This window comes from Physella acuta, unplaced genomic scaffold (assembly GCF_028476545.2).
Source record: "Physella acuta isolate Inbredline_101_S28 unplaced genomic scaffold, ASM2847654v3 ptg001296l, whole genome shotgun sequence".
Classification (NCBI taxonomy): Eukaryota; Metazoa; Mollusca; class Gastropoda; family Physidae; genus Physella; species Physella acuta.
This window is the reverse complement of record NW_026732811.1, coordinates 38,314-54,465: the sequence shown is the minus strand read 5'-3', so window position 1 is coordinate 54,465 and position 16,152 is coordinate 38,314. Positions and strand designations below refer to the sequence as shown.

The 16,152-nt window shown below is 36.3% G+C and overlaps 1 protein-coding gene across 1 annotated transcript; it reads left to right on the top strand.

Moving 5' to 3' along the window:
• Positions 1-67: 67 nt before the first annotated feature.
• LOC131958149 (uncharacterized) lies at positions 68-12,343 on the top strand. The gene is made up of 11 exons (XM_059323035.1): positions 68-453; positions 572-4,788; positions 5,081-5,986; positions 6,373-6,544; positions 7,070-7,194; positions 8,185-8,424; positions 8,866-9,107; positions 9,395-9,619; positions 10,513-10,608; positions 11,037-11,263; positions 11,952-12,343. The coding sequence occupies exons 1-11, from the start codon at positions 428-430 to the stop codon at positions 12,214-12,216; spliced, it is 6,741 nt and encodes a 2,246-aa protein (XP_059179018.1). The 5' UTR covers positions 68-427; the 3' UTR covers positions 12,217-12,343.
• The last annotated feature ends 3,809 nt before the right edge of the window (positions 12,344-16,152 follow it).

Here is a 16,152-nt window from a genome sequence, read left to right as displayed (position 1 = left end):
TCAGTAAACTGTAAACTAAAACACCCGTTCTGGAAACCCCATAATATTACGTGTAAGTTCTATAGCGTAATCTATAGATCTAGATCTATTTTTTATTATAATTAACAACACAACACTACGGAGCAGATTTTGTCACCAGGCAGTGAGTTAAGGCAGTGTCGCAGTGTTTTTCTTCTTCTGGTAACTGACAGTTGACTAGAGTTGACTGAGTTGACAGTGACACTGACTTCATCAACTCTCAAGACTCAAGACTCTCAGCCACTGAGTCTAAGACTAAGAGTCTAGTGACAGTCTAGTCTAGTCTGTCAATAGATCTAGATCACTAGATTTACTATTATTATTATTATTCAAAATAATATTCATGCTACTGCTGGAAGTCTGCTCTAAAATTTGACTAAAATGAATCCATGGCATATTGTCTTGTAAAATGTCAACCTTAGACAAATATTATTGGTAAGCTACACACTAGTCACTAGATCTAGAAGTAGATCTAGATAATACTTATTTTTACTTAGTCATAAAAGATTTTACGGTAATTCTTTAATTTTTAAAATTTTACATACATTTATAGTTGCAGATTCTGCAACCTTGTATTTAATGGCCCCATACCACTTCAGCAGCACAATGATTGTGCCAAACACCTCAATCAAGTCAAATTGAGCATGATCAGCGCTAGCTCTTGCAGTCCAAAACCAAATTCCCCAAGTGAAACAGAAAAACAGGCTCAGACAGAGAAACAGAACAGTGTTTGTCAAAAAAATGTAAACCCCCAACGAGAATTTTTACTGGAAAATTTGAAAAAAGCCTGTGATATCGCTAAGAGAAGTGCACTTGAGGTGAATGGAACTAACCAGCTAAGTAAACCCCCAGTAAAACCAGTAAATATTGATCCTGCTTCTCCTAATTTATCACGAAATAATTCTCAAGCTGTAGGTTTACAAATGGAGCCTTCTCAAGGGGGTTCATTCTTACAACAAACTGGACCGAATGGTGAACCTTATGTGATGAACGGTGATAGAGGGTATTGTTATATATGTGGCATTGATCTCACTTCCCAGCAACACTGTACTCAACATGTGGAGGGAGGAAAACACCTTAAGAAGTTGCGAGAGCTGGAAAACAGAAGCATGTTTAATACAAATAGCAGAAATACCTTTCCAAGTCAGGAAAATCTTGCGCAAGAACAGGCAAATAATAGGGGACCAAACGGTGAAGAGTATGTTTTAACAGCAATAGGTGGTCGATGTTATGTATGTGGTGTTCAATTCACATCTGAATCACATGGTTCGCAACACTTGTCCGGACAGAAACATAAGAAAAAAGCTTCCCCTTATTTATTTCCAGGACAGCCTGCTCAGAATCCTGAACTTCAGAGTAGCCTCCCTTCTCAACCTTATCAAGTGTCTTCTCCTTCTCTGTTATCAGGTGTAAATGCATTTAGACAAGAGAGAGTGCAGAAAGAAATCACCCCCTTACCTGCCACGGAGAAAAGAGGCCCAGAAGGGGAAACTTACTTCATGCGAGGCTCTAAAGGATACTGTTATGTCTGTGATTTAGAACTCACCTCACCCGAGCATGCACAGTCCCATTTAAACGGCCAGAAACATAAAAAAAAATGTGGGAATTCTGGGATTGAAGGAGCTGAACCGTCAGTTTCAGGAAAGGTTTTGATGTGCTCGGTGTGTAAGGTGCCGTTTTCTTGCATAAAAAACGCAGAAGAGCACTTTAAAAGTGAGAAACACAAGAAGAAAGAGCAGCAGTTTTCAGCATGCAATCTGCCCTCCAGCAGTTTTGACGCGGGGTTTCTAAATGACCCAGAACAGACGCTAGTTATGAAGGTATATCAGTCTTCATTGTCCCAGAATCAGAGTTCTGCTCCCAGCATCTCTGGACTGAATAATAGTTCCATTACTCGGACTTCATCAGAAAAAAAAGATATTTCGCCTTGCTCCTATTCCAGTAAAGATGACTTACAGTGTGATTCTACAATATCTCCTTCTGCACTTCCGTCCTCGATAAATGGCCCTGTTTTAAATCCAGTGGTGTATTGTCAAATACTGGATGGTAACAGCAGTAATTTGTCAGCGTCTGTCAGCACAACACCGCAGAGCCCTGATATCTCAACTCAAATTCCTCTCAAAAGTCACACAGCACAAAGTGCAAACAACAACAATGAGCAGTTACAGCAATATCAAACTAACACTGTTACAAATGAGACAAGGCCAGAAATAAAAACGTCAAATATTGCCAGTGATTTAAAACAAGATGAAAACAACCTAACATGCAGCCCCAATGAAGTTTCCAAGTTAAAAAGTAAGAAACTGGGAGTACAGACTGGGATCAGTACTGTGCACATCTCAGCAGAAAATACACCAAGTTTTTCAAGTCTTACTGACAACACCAAGCAGAGTGTTTTCCCCTCTCCTGTAGCCTCCAGGATTTCAGAAGAAAAAGAAATCAACACATCAGTTAGTCCTCAGCAACAGAGAAGTTCATCAACTCAGCCTTTAGAGGCAACTGGCAGTATACCCTTAAAGTCAGGAAATCCTTTGCAACAAAGAAGCTTATCAGTCCAGTCTGAAGCAGTTATGTCAGTAAGTCCTCTACAACAAAGAAGCTTATCAGTCCAGCCTTTAGAAGGAGCTAGCTATGCACCCTCTAAGTCAGGAAATCTTCTGCAACAAAGAACTGTATCAATAGGAGCTCAGCCTAAAGAAGCAGCTGACTATACACCTGCTATGTCAGGAAATCCTCTACAACAAAGAAGTTTATCAGTCCAGTCTGAAGCAGGTACATCTGGAAGTCCTCTGCAACAAAGAAGTCTATCAGTCCAGTCTGAAGCAGTTATGTTGGGAAGTCCTCTACAACAAAGAAGTTTATCAGTCCAGTCTGAAGCAGGTACATCTGGAAGTCCCCTGCAACAAAGAAGTCTATCAGACCAGCCTAAAGAAGCAGCTGGCTATACATCTGCTATGTCTGGAAGTCCCTTACAGCAAAGAAGTTCATCTGTTGAAGCTCAGCTAACCCAAGAGTCCACTACCACAAGAGCAGTTTCTGCTTCACACCCTGATGTGAGGAACTCCAAGCCTCCTTATACAGCTTATTTTATACCCTCAGAAAAACAGATCCCACCCAATGTCAAAGATGGGCTAGAATCACCCAAAGGAAACCAGACAGTAAACATGCTTGATGGGACATCCCAGGGTCAAGAGCTAGCAGTGCCACAGAATGATAGGAGCCATTCACCTGACCATAACTGTCAATTTGAGGACCCAGAGCAGCCAGCACATAACTTATCAAACCCCAACAGTTTGGTGGCTGGAACTAAAGTTCTTCAAAAAAACACACAAAGTGATGCTAACTTGTCCCTAGCAAGTCAATATCATAGTATCAACTCTGCGGATCAGAACTGTACCCAAAATGTTTGTGATGAAAAACAACTCAACAGAGTAGGCCATAATGAAAATACACCCAGTCATTCAGATAGACCATCTATGACAGAAATTACACAAAATAGGCAAGAAGTTGCTTCTGGAGTTAAAACTCAATCATCTGTTGTTAGCAATGGAGAGGAGTTTTTCAGTGTTAATAGTGAGAACAGCTCACCACAGTGGCAAAGGAGTTTACAGTCAGCAGCAAACGATTCCCAATCTGAAGCTAGGATAGCTGTTGGAGGTAGAGAAAATAATAACCCAAATCTTGTTTCGGCTTACAAAACAGAAGAAAGAAATAATTTTCCTCAACGTGACCAGGATTCTGATCAAGAAAAGAGACAGGAGAGGATGGAAGTAACCCCAGAGTACCCAGAAGAAGATGGAATCCAGCAGGACAGAATGGAAGTATCACCAGGAATCCCTGGTCAAGGAGGAGTTGGACAGGACAGGATGGAAGCAACACCAGAACAGTCTAGCCCACAACAGATGGTCCTTAACGAGAACGACACGGACATGAATGATTACTTCTTTGACGGCAGGCGCGGCTTCTGTCATGCATGCAATTTAAAGCTGACGTCCCAACAGCACGCTAATCAACACTTAAATGGACAGAAACACCACAAAAAGGCCGCACAGAGGATACTGATGTTGAATCTTCAACAGAGGGGGTTCTTTAATGGTACCACTCAGATGGCTAACAATGTTCCCAATTTCTTGACTCGCCAGGAGAACGCAGGTAACCAAGATCAACCTTTTGTGTTTAATGTTGATAAAGGACATTGTTACGTTTGTAACATTGAGCTAACATCCAAACAACACGCTAACCAACACTTGACAGGGAAACCCCATAAACGTATGGTCGAGAGGGCTAATATGAACAAACTGGGGATTAAATATCCCGAGTATTGTGACATTTGTAAGAAGAGGTTCACAGGTCAGGAAAGCGCTGGGCAGCACTTCACTTCTAGTAAACATAAAACTAAGGAAGATCTTCTTGCCCAAACTGTAAACCCTATCAGAACTCTGGACGACTGTAAAGTTATAATGAAAGATGGACAACAATGGTTCTTCTGTGATGTCTGCCAGTGTGTCCTAAACACGCTGAAGCAGCTCTACGAGCATAGAGAAACTCCTAAGCATAAAAAGGAATTTCTTATCAGACAGGAAATGGCTGATGCAGCTCCTTCTGATGAATGTGATGGTAACAGATTTAATCAGGATGCTGTGGCCAATGCACAGAGAAACACTGTGACGGAAGGAGTGATGGATAAAAATCGACGTTTCTTGACTTATGGAGAAGTACCTTTTGCAAATTGTGACAGGCTTTCACAAACTAGGGAATTGAGTCCTGTTGGTAAGCGGAAACTCTGCATTTTTATACTTATTATATAGCATATTAACATTTCTACATGAAAAACGTGTAAGACTTTGTTAAGTAAATGACAATCAAATGATGACAAACATAACTTGCTTTGCTGTAAATTTTTATTAGTAATTTGATCAATTCAATTAACTAAAATATTCACTCTATTTGAGAAAAATACATAATCATATTCACAGAGATTTTAAAATTGTTTTTAAAAATATAACTGTTTGATTGTTTTGTAATATATTCACTTAATTTTTTAAAAATATTTTTTTTCCAGGGCTTGATGTCCGAGGTTCTCCGTTGCTAGTAGAGTCTAGAGTACCCAGATATGGGGATGGGGCAGCAGCCACAGGAAACAGAGAATGTTCTCCCTTGACATATCCTCAAAGCCAAACTCCAACAAATCCCCTGTACAACAGCCCATTTGGTGGTGCTAGGGGTGGTTGTTATTCCCCCTCTCATTCTGGGGGTGGTTATTCCCCCTCTCATTCTGGGGGTGGTTATTCCCCTTCTCATTACGGAGCTGTTGGTGATGGAAGAAGCGGTGGTGAAGCGGCTGGTAACAGGAGGGAAGGAAACCAAAATGGCAACAGTTCCAGAGAGCTAGGTGAGAGGTCAGCAGGAAATGACTCAGACGGATATGATGATACTGATGGATTTGGCGCTGCCAGAACTGGAGACCGCGCAGGCTTTATTTCAGCGCCAAAATCAAGAGGCACGAATCGTGCCACAGGCCGAGGCGGAGAAAGAGGAGGGAGGATTTCGCTGGATAAAAAAGAAGAAATCGATAGCGAGGATGAAATGGAACAAATTGAAGACAAATTAGACTGTTTCAACATCAAAGACGACGTGGTTGTTACAACAACGAAACCTGAGGTAAGCAACACCCAGGGTCTGGAGAGATACAGAAAGCAAGGGTTTCGTTATCGCTGCAGCATTTGTGACACTCCCCTCAACACTAAAGAAGCCTGGGAGCAGCATGCTAAAGGCAGCCGTCACCTTTATAATTTATCCTTTCAAGCTGCACCTGTAAGGAATTTGGAACCAATTCGCAAAACATTTATTTCTGAGAACGACATAGTTAACCAAGCATTCAAAGTGATAAAAGATACACCACGCTGTTATCAGGTAGAACTTGTTGTCAAGGCAATGAAGGGAGACTCGATTATTTACCTGCCCACTGGTAAGTAGACCAGTTAGATATTTGTGTTGGTTCGATATCCCCTTTACACTTCTTTGACTTAGCAACAGTTAAGTGGTATAGTTCATAGGATCTCTCCAAATCCATCCATCCAGCATTGATACTGATAGGTACTTTACTTAATTCTAAGAATGTATAATCTATGCAAACAATGAAATCTTAGAAATAGATAAACTCTTTTTCATCTAACCTATTGACTGTTTGGTTAGAAAGGTGGCTGCATGAAGGCTCTTGACATCTGCCTTATAAACTACCAAAATTTTGGAACTTTTCTTTAAAAAAATACAGGTATAAATCAGTTCACTGACATTAATAACCTGAAAATTTGGTAATGAAATTTATCATTGTGTTTGGTTTTCTCCACCCAGGTACTGGTAAGACTCTTGTTGCCGTGGTGACCATTGGCCTCATGCTGCAAAGAAACCCTTCAAGACCAGTTTTATTCCTCGTGGACAAAGTTCTCCTTGTGTTACAGCAAGCTAAGTACATAATGACACAGCTGAAGGATAAAAAGGATAAAAATGATAATCTGTTCAACTTGTGAGTCATGGTTGATGTTTTTATTTCCTATTTCATCATAGTTAACTGTACTTTTTAAAAAAATGTCAATCTGAAAAGATCTGAGTGTTCAAATTATGTATATCTAAACAATAAAACATTAGGCTACATAACAAAAAAAGACAATATAAGAATGATTAAATTATAAATAATAAATTCAACACAAGGAATCAGTATTTATAATAATTTATTATAAAAGCATAAATACAAATTAGGCGATGAAAATAAAATATGAAATTTAAACAAAATGGCAAATTTTCATCAGCACAAGATTTATCTCCTTTGAATAAATGGTTTTGCTTTTCAATTGATGAAAAAGAAGTTTAAATTTTAAAGCAAAAAGATGGACATTGTGCAATATTTTAGAGTGAACAAAATCATGTTTAATTTATTTATATCGCGAAAACCATGAATCTTTTGACAATTTTAAAAATATTTTTGTAACTTTAAAATATTTAATGTTTGATGAAAACCCAAACTGGCAACATTCTTCTTTTATCAAATTAGACCTGATCCCCACAATGAAGGACAGTTTATAGAGAGGGAAGTTATTGTCAGAACATTATTTGGTGGCCAGGTTTCCAAAAGTGACATTCCAATTTGGAAGTCAGATATTATAGTTACCACAGCAGGTACTGTTTGTTTTGATTTCATAATTGCTAGTGAAATTATTTCAAGTTAATATTAATCTTAGTTAAGCTAAACATAATCTTTGTTTTAGAATTATTTTTCATTAATTACATCATTAACCAATTTATTTTTAGTTTGGTAATGTGTGTTTGCTATGTAAGTTTATTATTTCTATATAAGCAGCATCTATTGTGGACTTTTGTAATTAATGGCATTGTCCATAAGTCATCCTGATTGAGCCATAGACCCCCACATATCATGTTATAACATATTGGTGTCACTATGCTCTACCAACATCACAATTTTTTTTCTTACATGAAACCTTATTTTTCCCCTCATAATTTTAGTCTTTTTTACACCCCCCCCCCCACATATAACACACTTTGCACATTTCTAATTGATGTGTGTTATAAATTACTATGGCCTCGTTAGGCAGAATATCATTCCTAAATTTTTTCCAACCGCCAACCGCTCCCCATACTACAGTATTTAAAAAAAAAACAATTTCCTGAAACAATATGCTAACACCTCCCCCTCCCAAACATGGTACAGTATTTAAAAAACACTTTTATTTCTGCTCATCCTACTGCCACAATATGCTAACACCTCCCCCCTTCCCCCACTCCCAAACATGGTACAGTATTTAAAAAACTCTTTTAATCCCGCTCAGCCTACTGCCACCACATGGTACAATATTTTTAAAAATATAAAAATTTCTGCTCAGCCTACTGCCACAATATGCTAACACCTCCCCCCCCCCCTCCCAAACATGGTACAGTATTTAAAAAACAAACTCTTTTATTCCCGCTCAGCCTACTGCCACAATATGCTAACACCTCCCCCCTCCCCCCACTCCCAAACATGGTACAGTATTTAAAAAACAAACTCTTTTATTCCCGCTCAGCCTACTGCCACAATATGCTAACACCTCCCCCCCCCCCTCCCAAACATGGTACAGTATTTAAAAAACAAACTCTTTTAATCCCGCTCAGCCTACTGCCACAATATGCTGAACAAGAAACTGATCCGATGGGAAGATTTCTCCTTGGTTGTGATGGATGAGGTCCACCACTGCCACAAGGGCCATCCATACTTAAAGCTCTTCAGCCAGTTCCACAACCCATTGCCTGAGGACTCCAGGCCAAAGATATTGGGGCTGACAGCCTCACCAGCTGGTAAAGCTACGGTGCAGGAAACTTATGACATGCTTAAAACACTTTTGGCTAACCTAGGTGAGTAGAATGGCGTATAGAGTGTTGGAATTCATAATTAAAGTAAAGAATCCTCTGAAGCCCTAGCGAAAACCTAGCGAACCATTTCGCAGATGAAGTAGAGTTTGTATGTTTCTTGACCTTGGCATTTGAAGGGAAGGTGTGGTCAGCACTTTGCCCAGCCAACTTTACTTTCCCTAACATGAGTTCCCTAACATGAGTTAGGTACCCATAAGAGCATTTATAGACATTAACAAAGAGTAACTACATGTACATTGTAGCATAATAAAACATATTTCCTTAAAAGATGCCACAATTAAAGTATGTAAGTAAAATTACTTGGTATTTGTACGTTTTTCTGTTTACGCAGTTTTCTGGTTGTGCATTGTCATGTGGTGTTGTGGGTGCCATGCACACCACATTTTTGTAGACAATAAACTTATGGTATCTTATTCTACACAGGTGGTGCTAAAATACAAGTAGTTGAGAAAGAAATTTTAGAACTTGAAGAGTTTCAATCTTCAGCTAAACTCCATGCGATTTGTGTCCCCATGTCCCACAAGGAGAAGGATTTCAGATTCCACCTTCTGAAATACTTTATTCTCTGCTATATCAAGTTTGCTCCCTTATCTTCACTGAACAACAATGATAATATTCCTTGTTCCTATCTTCTGCCTGCTGTAAAAAGCCGTGGTGATCTAGGGGTAAAAGTTCTTTTGACATGTAATGATAACATAAATCATATACAACAGCTAATTTAAAAAGTTTAAAAAAAATGGTAACATTAGAAGATGTGTTTTTTTTTCAAGAAAATTATTGTTTAGTTTAAAAACTCAAACTTAACATGTTTGGAAACATTAAAAAATGTGTTCTTTTTTCTAGGCAAATGTAAACATTAGTAGTTTTGTTATTTTTAAGAAAATTATTGTTTAGTTAAAAAACTCAAACTTAACATGTTTGGAAACATTTAAAAATGTGTTTTTCTTTCTAGGCTGTTGAGCAATTAGCTCAACAGTTTCTCAATGATGACGAGCCTTTAACAGAACTGATGCACATGATTTACAACTCTGGACCTTTGAAGGATAATGCCAATGAGAAGTTTCACTTTTTGAAACTTCACATGTTTGAAATTCTCCTGGTCTTGCCTGAAGTGTCCACTGGCTCAGATTTCATCCCTGGCCTGCTGAAACTTCTGGAGCCAAATCCATTTTTAAAGGTAAATTGATAATATTGGTATGTCCTTTTGAAAATTTAATTTCCCCTTTCAGACCTTATGATCCATAGGCCAGATGAAGTAAGTAAAAGTAAAGTTTCCCTTTCAAACCTGACGGTTTATGGGCCAAGTGAAGTAGAGTTCACTTGTTTCTGTGACCTCGGCATATGAAGAGATAGTGTGGTCAGCACTATGCCCAGCCGCCTTTACTATCCCTAACATGAGTTAAGTACCCATCAGAGTTGGGTGGACTCAGGGACGGTCTACTGACTTTAACCCGGATTCGAACTCGAGTCTTACGCTAGACTCTACCGCTAGACCACTCTGTCTCACGCAGATGAAGTAGAATTCATGTTTCTTGACTCTGTATATGAAGGGATGGTGCTGTCAGCCATATTTATTTTCCCTAACATGAGTCAGATACCCATCAGAGCTCTATAGACTCAGGGACGTCCTGCAACCTGGTGTAGGGATCTCAGACCTTTGATAAGAGTTGGAATAGCTGGTCATATCAATGATCATATTTGATTCTGCATTTAAAACTTTAATTAAAATATGTTTTGTAAGGATTGTTATATTGGCAAGTTTTATGTGGAAATGTATAAAAAGGGATAGATGTATATGTGTTGTCTGACAAGGCAATACAAAAAACCATGATAAAATAAACAGTAGAAATAAAGTGGTATACATTACAATACTTAAGCCTTTCTGTTTATACTTAAATGATATTTTCACCTATTTAAAAGTGGGGCTGAGAGGGGTGTTTTACAGTGTAACACCATCACTAGTTGAGACCTGAATTAGGGTTAAGGTTAGGTTAACAAAACTAATAAAAACAAACTGTCTAACGCTTCTTCCTGAAGATGTTCTAGGAGTGCTTTTATTTTTTAAACCAGGAATTGAACCTGCCGTACATGGAGATGCAACAGAGAGTGAAAAATTTTGCAGAGGATGGTAACAAAGACTTGACCATGTTTTCTAAACTTATTATGGTGAGTGCACTCTGGTGTATTCTTTGTCCTGATGATTCTTCATGCAAGTGAATTATAGTGCATCTTATTTTTGTTTTACTTTGGTCTGTTAGAATGCTTTGACACTTATATTTCCCCAGTATAAACTCAGTCCTTTTGATTTTTTTAACATTATCTTATTTTAATTAAACCACTTATATATCCTAATCGCATGTTTCAGACCCCCTCCCCATCTCTATAAAATGATATCACTAATCCCCCCCCCAAAAATAAATAAATAACTAACTCATGCTCAGATTTTTTTATTTTCAAGCAAATACAAAACATATGGCATGTCACATTTCTTATTCACTTCTCTTAAGTACCAAATCATTTGTTATATCTGTCATGCCAAATGTCATGTCAAGTGTATCAGTCAATATAAAGTGAGTCGTGTCTAATGTTTTCAGACACTCAAAGACCCCAGTTACATGGACTGGTCTGTTGAAAGCTGTAAAGCCTTAGTGCTTGTAAGGGAGAGAAAAATTGCCAGACAACTCAGCCATAAACTGCGTGAAGAAGCGTTTATTAAGGAGCGAGGCTTACGTGTGACCCACCTGGTTGGACATGGAAGTGGTGCGCAGGATGGGGGAATGGATGTCAAGAAGCAGAAGAAAGTTCTTGACAATCAAGAAAGGTACATTAAAAAAAAAAATTTATGTCTTTGTGCTTTTCATTTCTCACTCTTCTTATATTTGAGGAAATGGTGTTATTTGTATTGTAATAACATTTTATATTCCTCAACTTTTTCAAACCAAGAAACAAATTTTTTAAATTTGTTTCTGCTTCAACTTGGTTGTGTTAATTAAAATTTTTCTTACACTACTATAGAATAACACTCATATGTATTCATAAACAAACCTTTAGTTTATTTTGACATTAATTATGATAATTTATAAAAAGTTGTCTACTGATGAAATCTAAATGTTTAGATTTATTTTTAGATGTTTGACTGAAAAAACCCCTCAAAAATGAAATCTTATTTTTAAAAAAAAACTTGTTTCACTTCTGCAAAATTATCAGTTTCATTTTTTAATCTCCTAAAGGTATTGGATAATAATAATGACCTCTATCATGGATTGATTTCTATTTCTGCAGCTTATTATCATATTCATTTTTATTTTCAATAAACATTATTTTTCATTTCTGCAACAATATCAGTTGAATTTTGATCAGCTACAGGTATCAGATAGTAGTAACAACTTCCATGGAAGAGATCATTGATTTAGTCTCTACAGCATTATATAAATATCTTTATTTAGGAATAAACCTTTTTTCATTTTAATTCTGCAACATTACCAGTTTAATTTTTTATTTTTCCAAAGGTATAGAGTGGTAGTAGCCACCTCCATCATGGAAGAGGGCATTGATTTCCAGTCCCTACAGCTGGTTGTGTCCATGAATCCACCTACCAGCCACAGGGCGTTGGTGCAGATCCGTGGCCGCGCTCGGCGTAGGGGAAGCCACTTTGTCATCCTGTGTAGCAGTCAGGATGAAATCAACAAACTTAACCAACTGCAGGTTCAAGAAGAGAATATGAAGACAGCTGCTCAAAAGTGTGTTGCTGAGGACCAAAGCAGAGCTTCATAAGTAGTTGATTAGAAAATTACGAGCTGACCCGCGGCGTATCATATGCCGCTATTTAGTTGTTTTATTTTCTACTTTTCAGTAATTCATAATTTGTGAATTCGACAGTACCAACGCTGCCACTGAAAATATTTGCTTTAAAACACTATCAAGGACGATAACCCCCCTCCTTTCCCCTGCTCACCAGACCATGTAGGGGTGGAGGTAGTAGAGTGCACTTACAGCTTGGTGTTTTCTAGCGTCTCCAAGAAGAGAATTATATATATAGATGTGTGGCACTACTAATTTTTTTTTTACTTTTGATCAGAAGTAAAAATATACATTTATATATATTTAATATATTTTATTTCACTGTAAACTTAAGGATTATTGACGAATATTTAACATTTTCTTAAATTAAATACTATTGCTTATTAGCCAGTTTGTGAATGGGAAAATATTTTCTTTCTAATCTAATTATTTAATACACTAATATTTTTGTTTTAAAAATAATTACTAATCACCTTTAGGGCAGGAAGATTTTTTTCTTGAAATTTAAAGCAATTTTATGTATTTATATTGATTATTGTTTTGATAAGGAAAACCATAAAATGAGACATGAATCATTAACAATTATTTTAATAGTTTACCATGAGTGTGTTTGGCATGTATTGGAACGAAGAATTTGATTGAGAGAACAGGGTTAATGAAGGAGGTATAAATTAAGCCAATTAGAAACCTGTTCAACTTTTAAAGCTCTGAATTAACTGATAAAAATTATAATTCATTTTTAACAGGTTTATGATTTTAAAAAAAAGTAGTAGCACAGTCAACACATTTTTAGGTAATTAACTAAAGTAAATGATTAATCTTTCATGACTTGTGTTATGGAATTCTCTTGCAAATTTCAGGATGTGCTAATTGATTTCAAGAATTGTTTCATTTATTGTGTGTGTATTTTTAAAAGTAAATTTTAAATAGATGAAGCCAGCAAAAAATTGTTTACTCTGTGCTAATAGTATGCATTTGTGAGTTATTAACACAAATTTTGTTCTATTTCAGCTTTGCTTTTTTTCTCACAAAATGTGAATAAAAAATATTTTTTTTAGTGTTTTTACTGCCCATTCAATGCTGAGTAATTAGCTTAATGAAAATGCTAACTTAAGTTGGCTGGATATCATATAATATAATATTAATATATAAAGACATCATTATTTGGTTAATTGCATTAAAAAGTTTTGTTTTATATAACTTTTACCTATAAATCTGTATTCTTTAATTATCATTTTCAAGTCTTACATTTTTATGTAGGTTTAATTTTTTTCTAATAATCAAGTTTTGTGATATTATTCTATACATTACATAGTGAAATTTTTTATCCATATATTTTGTTTTTGATAAATTTCAGTCATTATTCTAGTCCTGACTTGTAGTTATATCTTTGGTTGCTTTATAATCAAGTTTAAAAATAAAACCTAAAATGAACTTTACTGGAAAAAAATAATTCGTACCACCGGTGTTTATCTCTTGTAAGGATGGTTTAAATTATATTCCTAACATAATTATTAAAACTTGGGTGTATGGTTTTTTTTTACCCATTACCACATTTGTTTTCAATTTTTTGAAGTATAAATTTAAGTTATATTATTAATTATAATTGCAAAATGTATGCACTTTAATTAATTATAATGTAACATAGTGGACTGTGATACATGAATTATCAACCCTTATGTAAACTACATTATTTGAATAATAAAATCTGATTTGGACTAATGGGAAAATTGTCCTATCAAATTTGTATAATTGTAACTTATTTCATTTATGTTTCTGCATGTTTTATATTGAAACATAAGGTTTCAGATAGCAACATTTCAAAAAACTTTTTGGGCAAGAATGTTAATAAAATAGGTAGGTCACAAAAACGTCCATTTGCTTTATCTCTCTAATCATCATTAACCCAAGTCAAGACAATTGAGATAGAAACCAGCTGGCAACAGCATCCTGTTTTTGTTGTTTATTAGCTGAACAACAAATCCTGATCCTATTTTAATGAAGAACTATAATTTGCCAGTTTTTTCCTCTAATGTTTGTCCCACTTTAGTCCTTTGTTTCTATTGTCAGTCCTCCATCACACACTACAGATTAATTAATGCCCTGGGTGAGGGCAGCTCAATAGATGCCCTAAGTGGAGGCAGTTCAGTGAATGTCTCTAGACTCTAGGTGTAAGAAGTTCATTGAATGGAGACTAAAATCATGTAGAATAATAGCTTGAATACAAAAAAAAAAACAACACATCATGTTCACTGTATTCCATTGAATGTATTCATCTCTATTTTCTCTAACACAGAACATGTCAAACTTAAGTCTAAGCATTCCATCATGGCCTTTCTACAAGTAACCTACAAGCATTTTCCTATGACTAAAAAAACATAACCGTAAAATTAAGAGTCACCAGACATCTTGTTCCTGGGCTTACCCCACCTTTTAATGAGAAATAACCACCAATTAATAACACAATTTAAAATAAGACCTTTTCAAAAAGTGAGCCACATTTTAGAAAAAAAAAATCCTCTAATTGCTGTGTTAAAGTATTAAGTTATGGTCAAAGGATAAATGTGTTGTACAAGAATAAAGAAGTATGAAGTCATGAATATGTTATAAAAAAATAAGTGTGGCTTAACCTAATTACCAGCAGTACAAAAATAAAACCTAATACATAAACAACTGATAAAAAATAATATCATTTTATTAACAATCTCCCACCACTTGTCAACAACTAGATGACTGAATTTAGGCTACAGGACATTACCCCCCTGGATATTTCCCCACCGGACATTTCCCCCCCTGTATTTACCCCCCCCCCCCCCCCCCCCCCGGGAATTACCCCCCCCCCCCCGGGGAATTACCCCCCCCCCCCCCCCCCCTCTCAAGTTAAAATCCTGACTCTAACTAGAATTTTATACCTATATACTACTTTAATCCAAACCTTAAAAAAAGACCAAAACCTAAGCATCCACCTTAGCCTAAAACTTTACACAAAACCAAAGCTAGACACAACCCTAACCCTAGCTCTAACCCTAGACCTAACCCTAATCTTAACCCTAACCCTAAAACCTAACCCTAAACCTAACCCTAACCCTAGCCCTAACCCTAGCCCTAAACCTAACCCTAAACCTAGCCCTAACTCTAACCTTGTCCGGGGGGGGGGGGGGGCGCGGGTAATTGACAGGGGGGTAAGTGACAGGGGGGGGGGGGGTAATTACTCTGGGGGGTAATGTCCGGGGGGGGGGAATATCCGGGGAGGGGGGGGGTAATTGACAGGGGGGAAATGCCCTGTTCCCCTGAATTTAACCTAGAAAAATTGTTTTATCTACACACTTCAATAAATGTATACGCCTCACATAATAGCTTATGAGTGATTATAAAATCAACAATGAACACTAAAAATGATAAAACAATATAGGCGGAATGCTAGAAAAACATTATAACTTATAATTGACTTAAATTACGTATAACATAACTCCACACTTTGTTTTACAAGTGATGAACTTCACTTCCAGTTTATCATCAGAAAAAAACAAGTTTAAATGTTGTAGATGAAATCTGGAAAGCATGTTGCGATTTCAGGCAAAAAAATATGAATAACAGTTAGTTAGAGAATGCTATTATTTATCATAAATAATATTATTTATCTTAAACAATATTATTTATATAAATAATATAAATAACATTGCTTACTAGATTTATATTTATACAATCGGCTAAGTTAAAGTAAGAAATTTGTTTCACTGGAAAAATTTGCCTCCTATAAAAAAATTTGAAAAATAATATTTTTATTTAAACTCTTTGAGTTAAAATTTGGAAAAATAGTTTAGTAACATGTGCTTTTTGTTTTTTAATAAATAGTTGCAAACATTTTCAGTTTAAATTTATAACTTAAGTAGTTACTATGATAGTTGA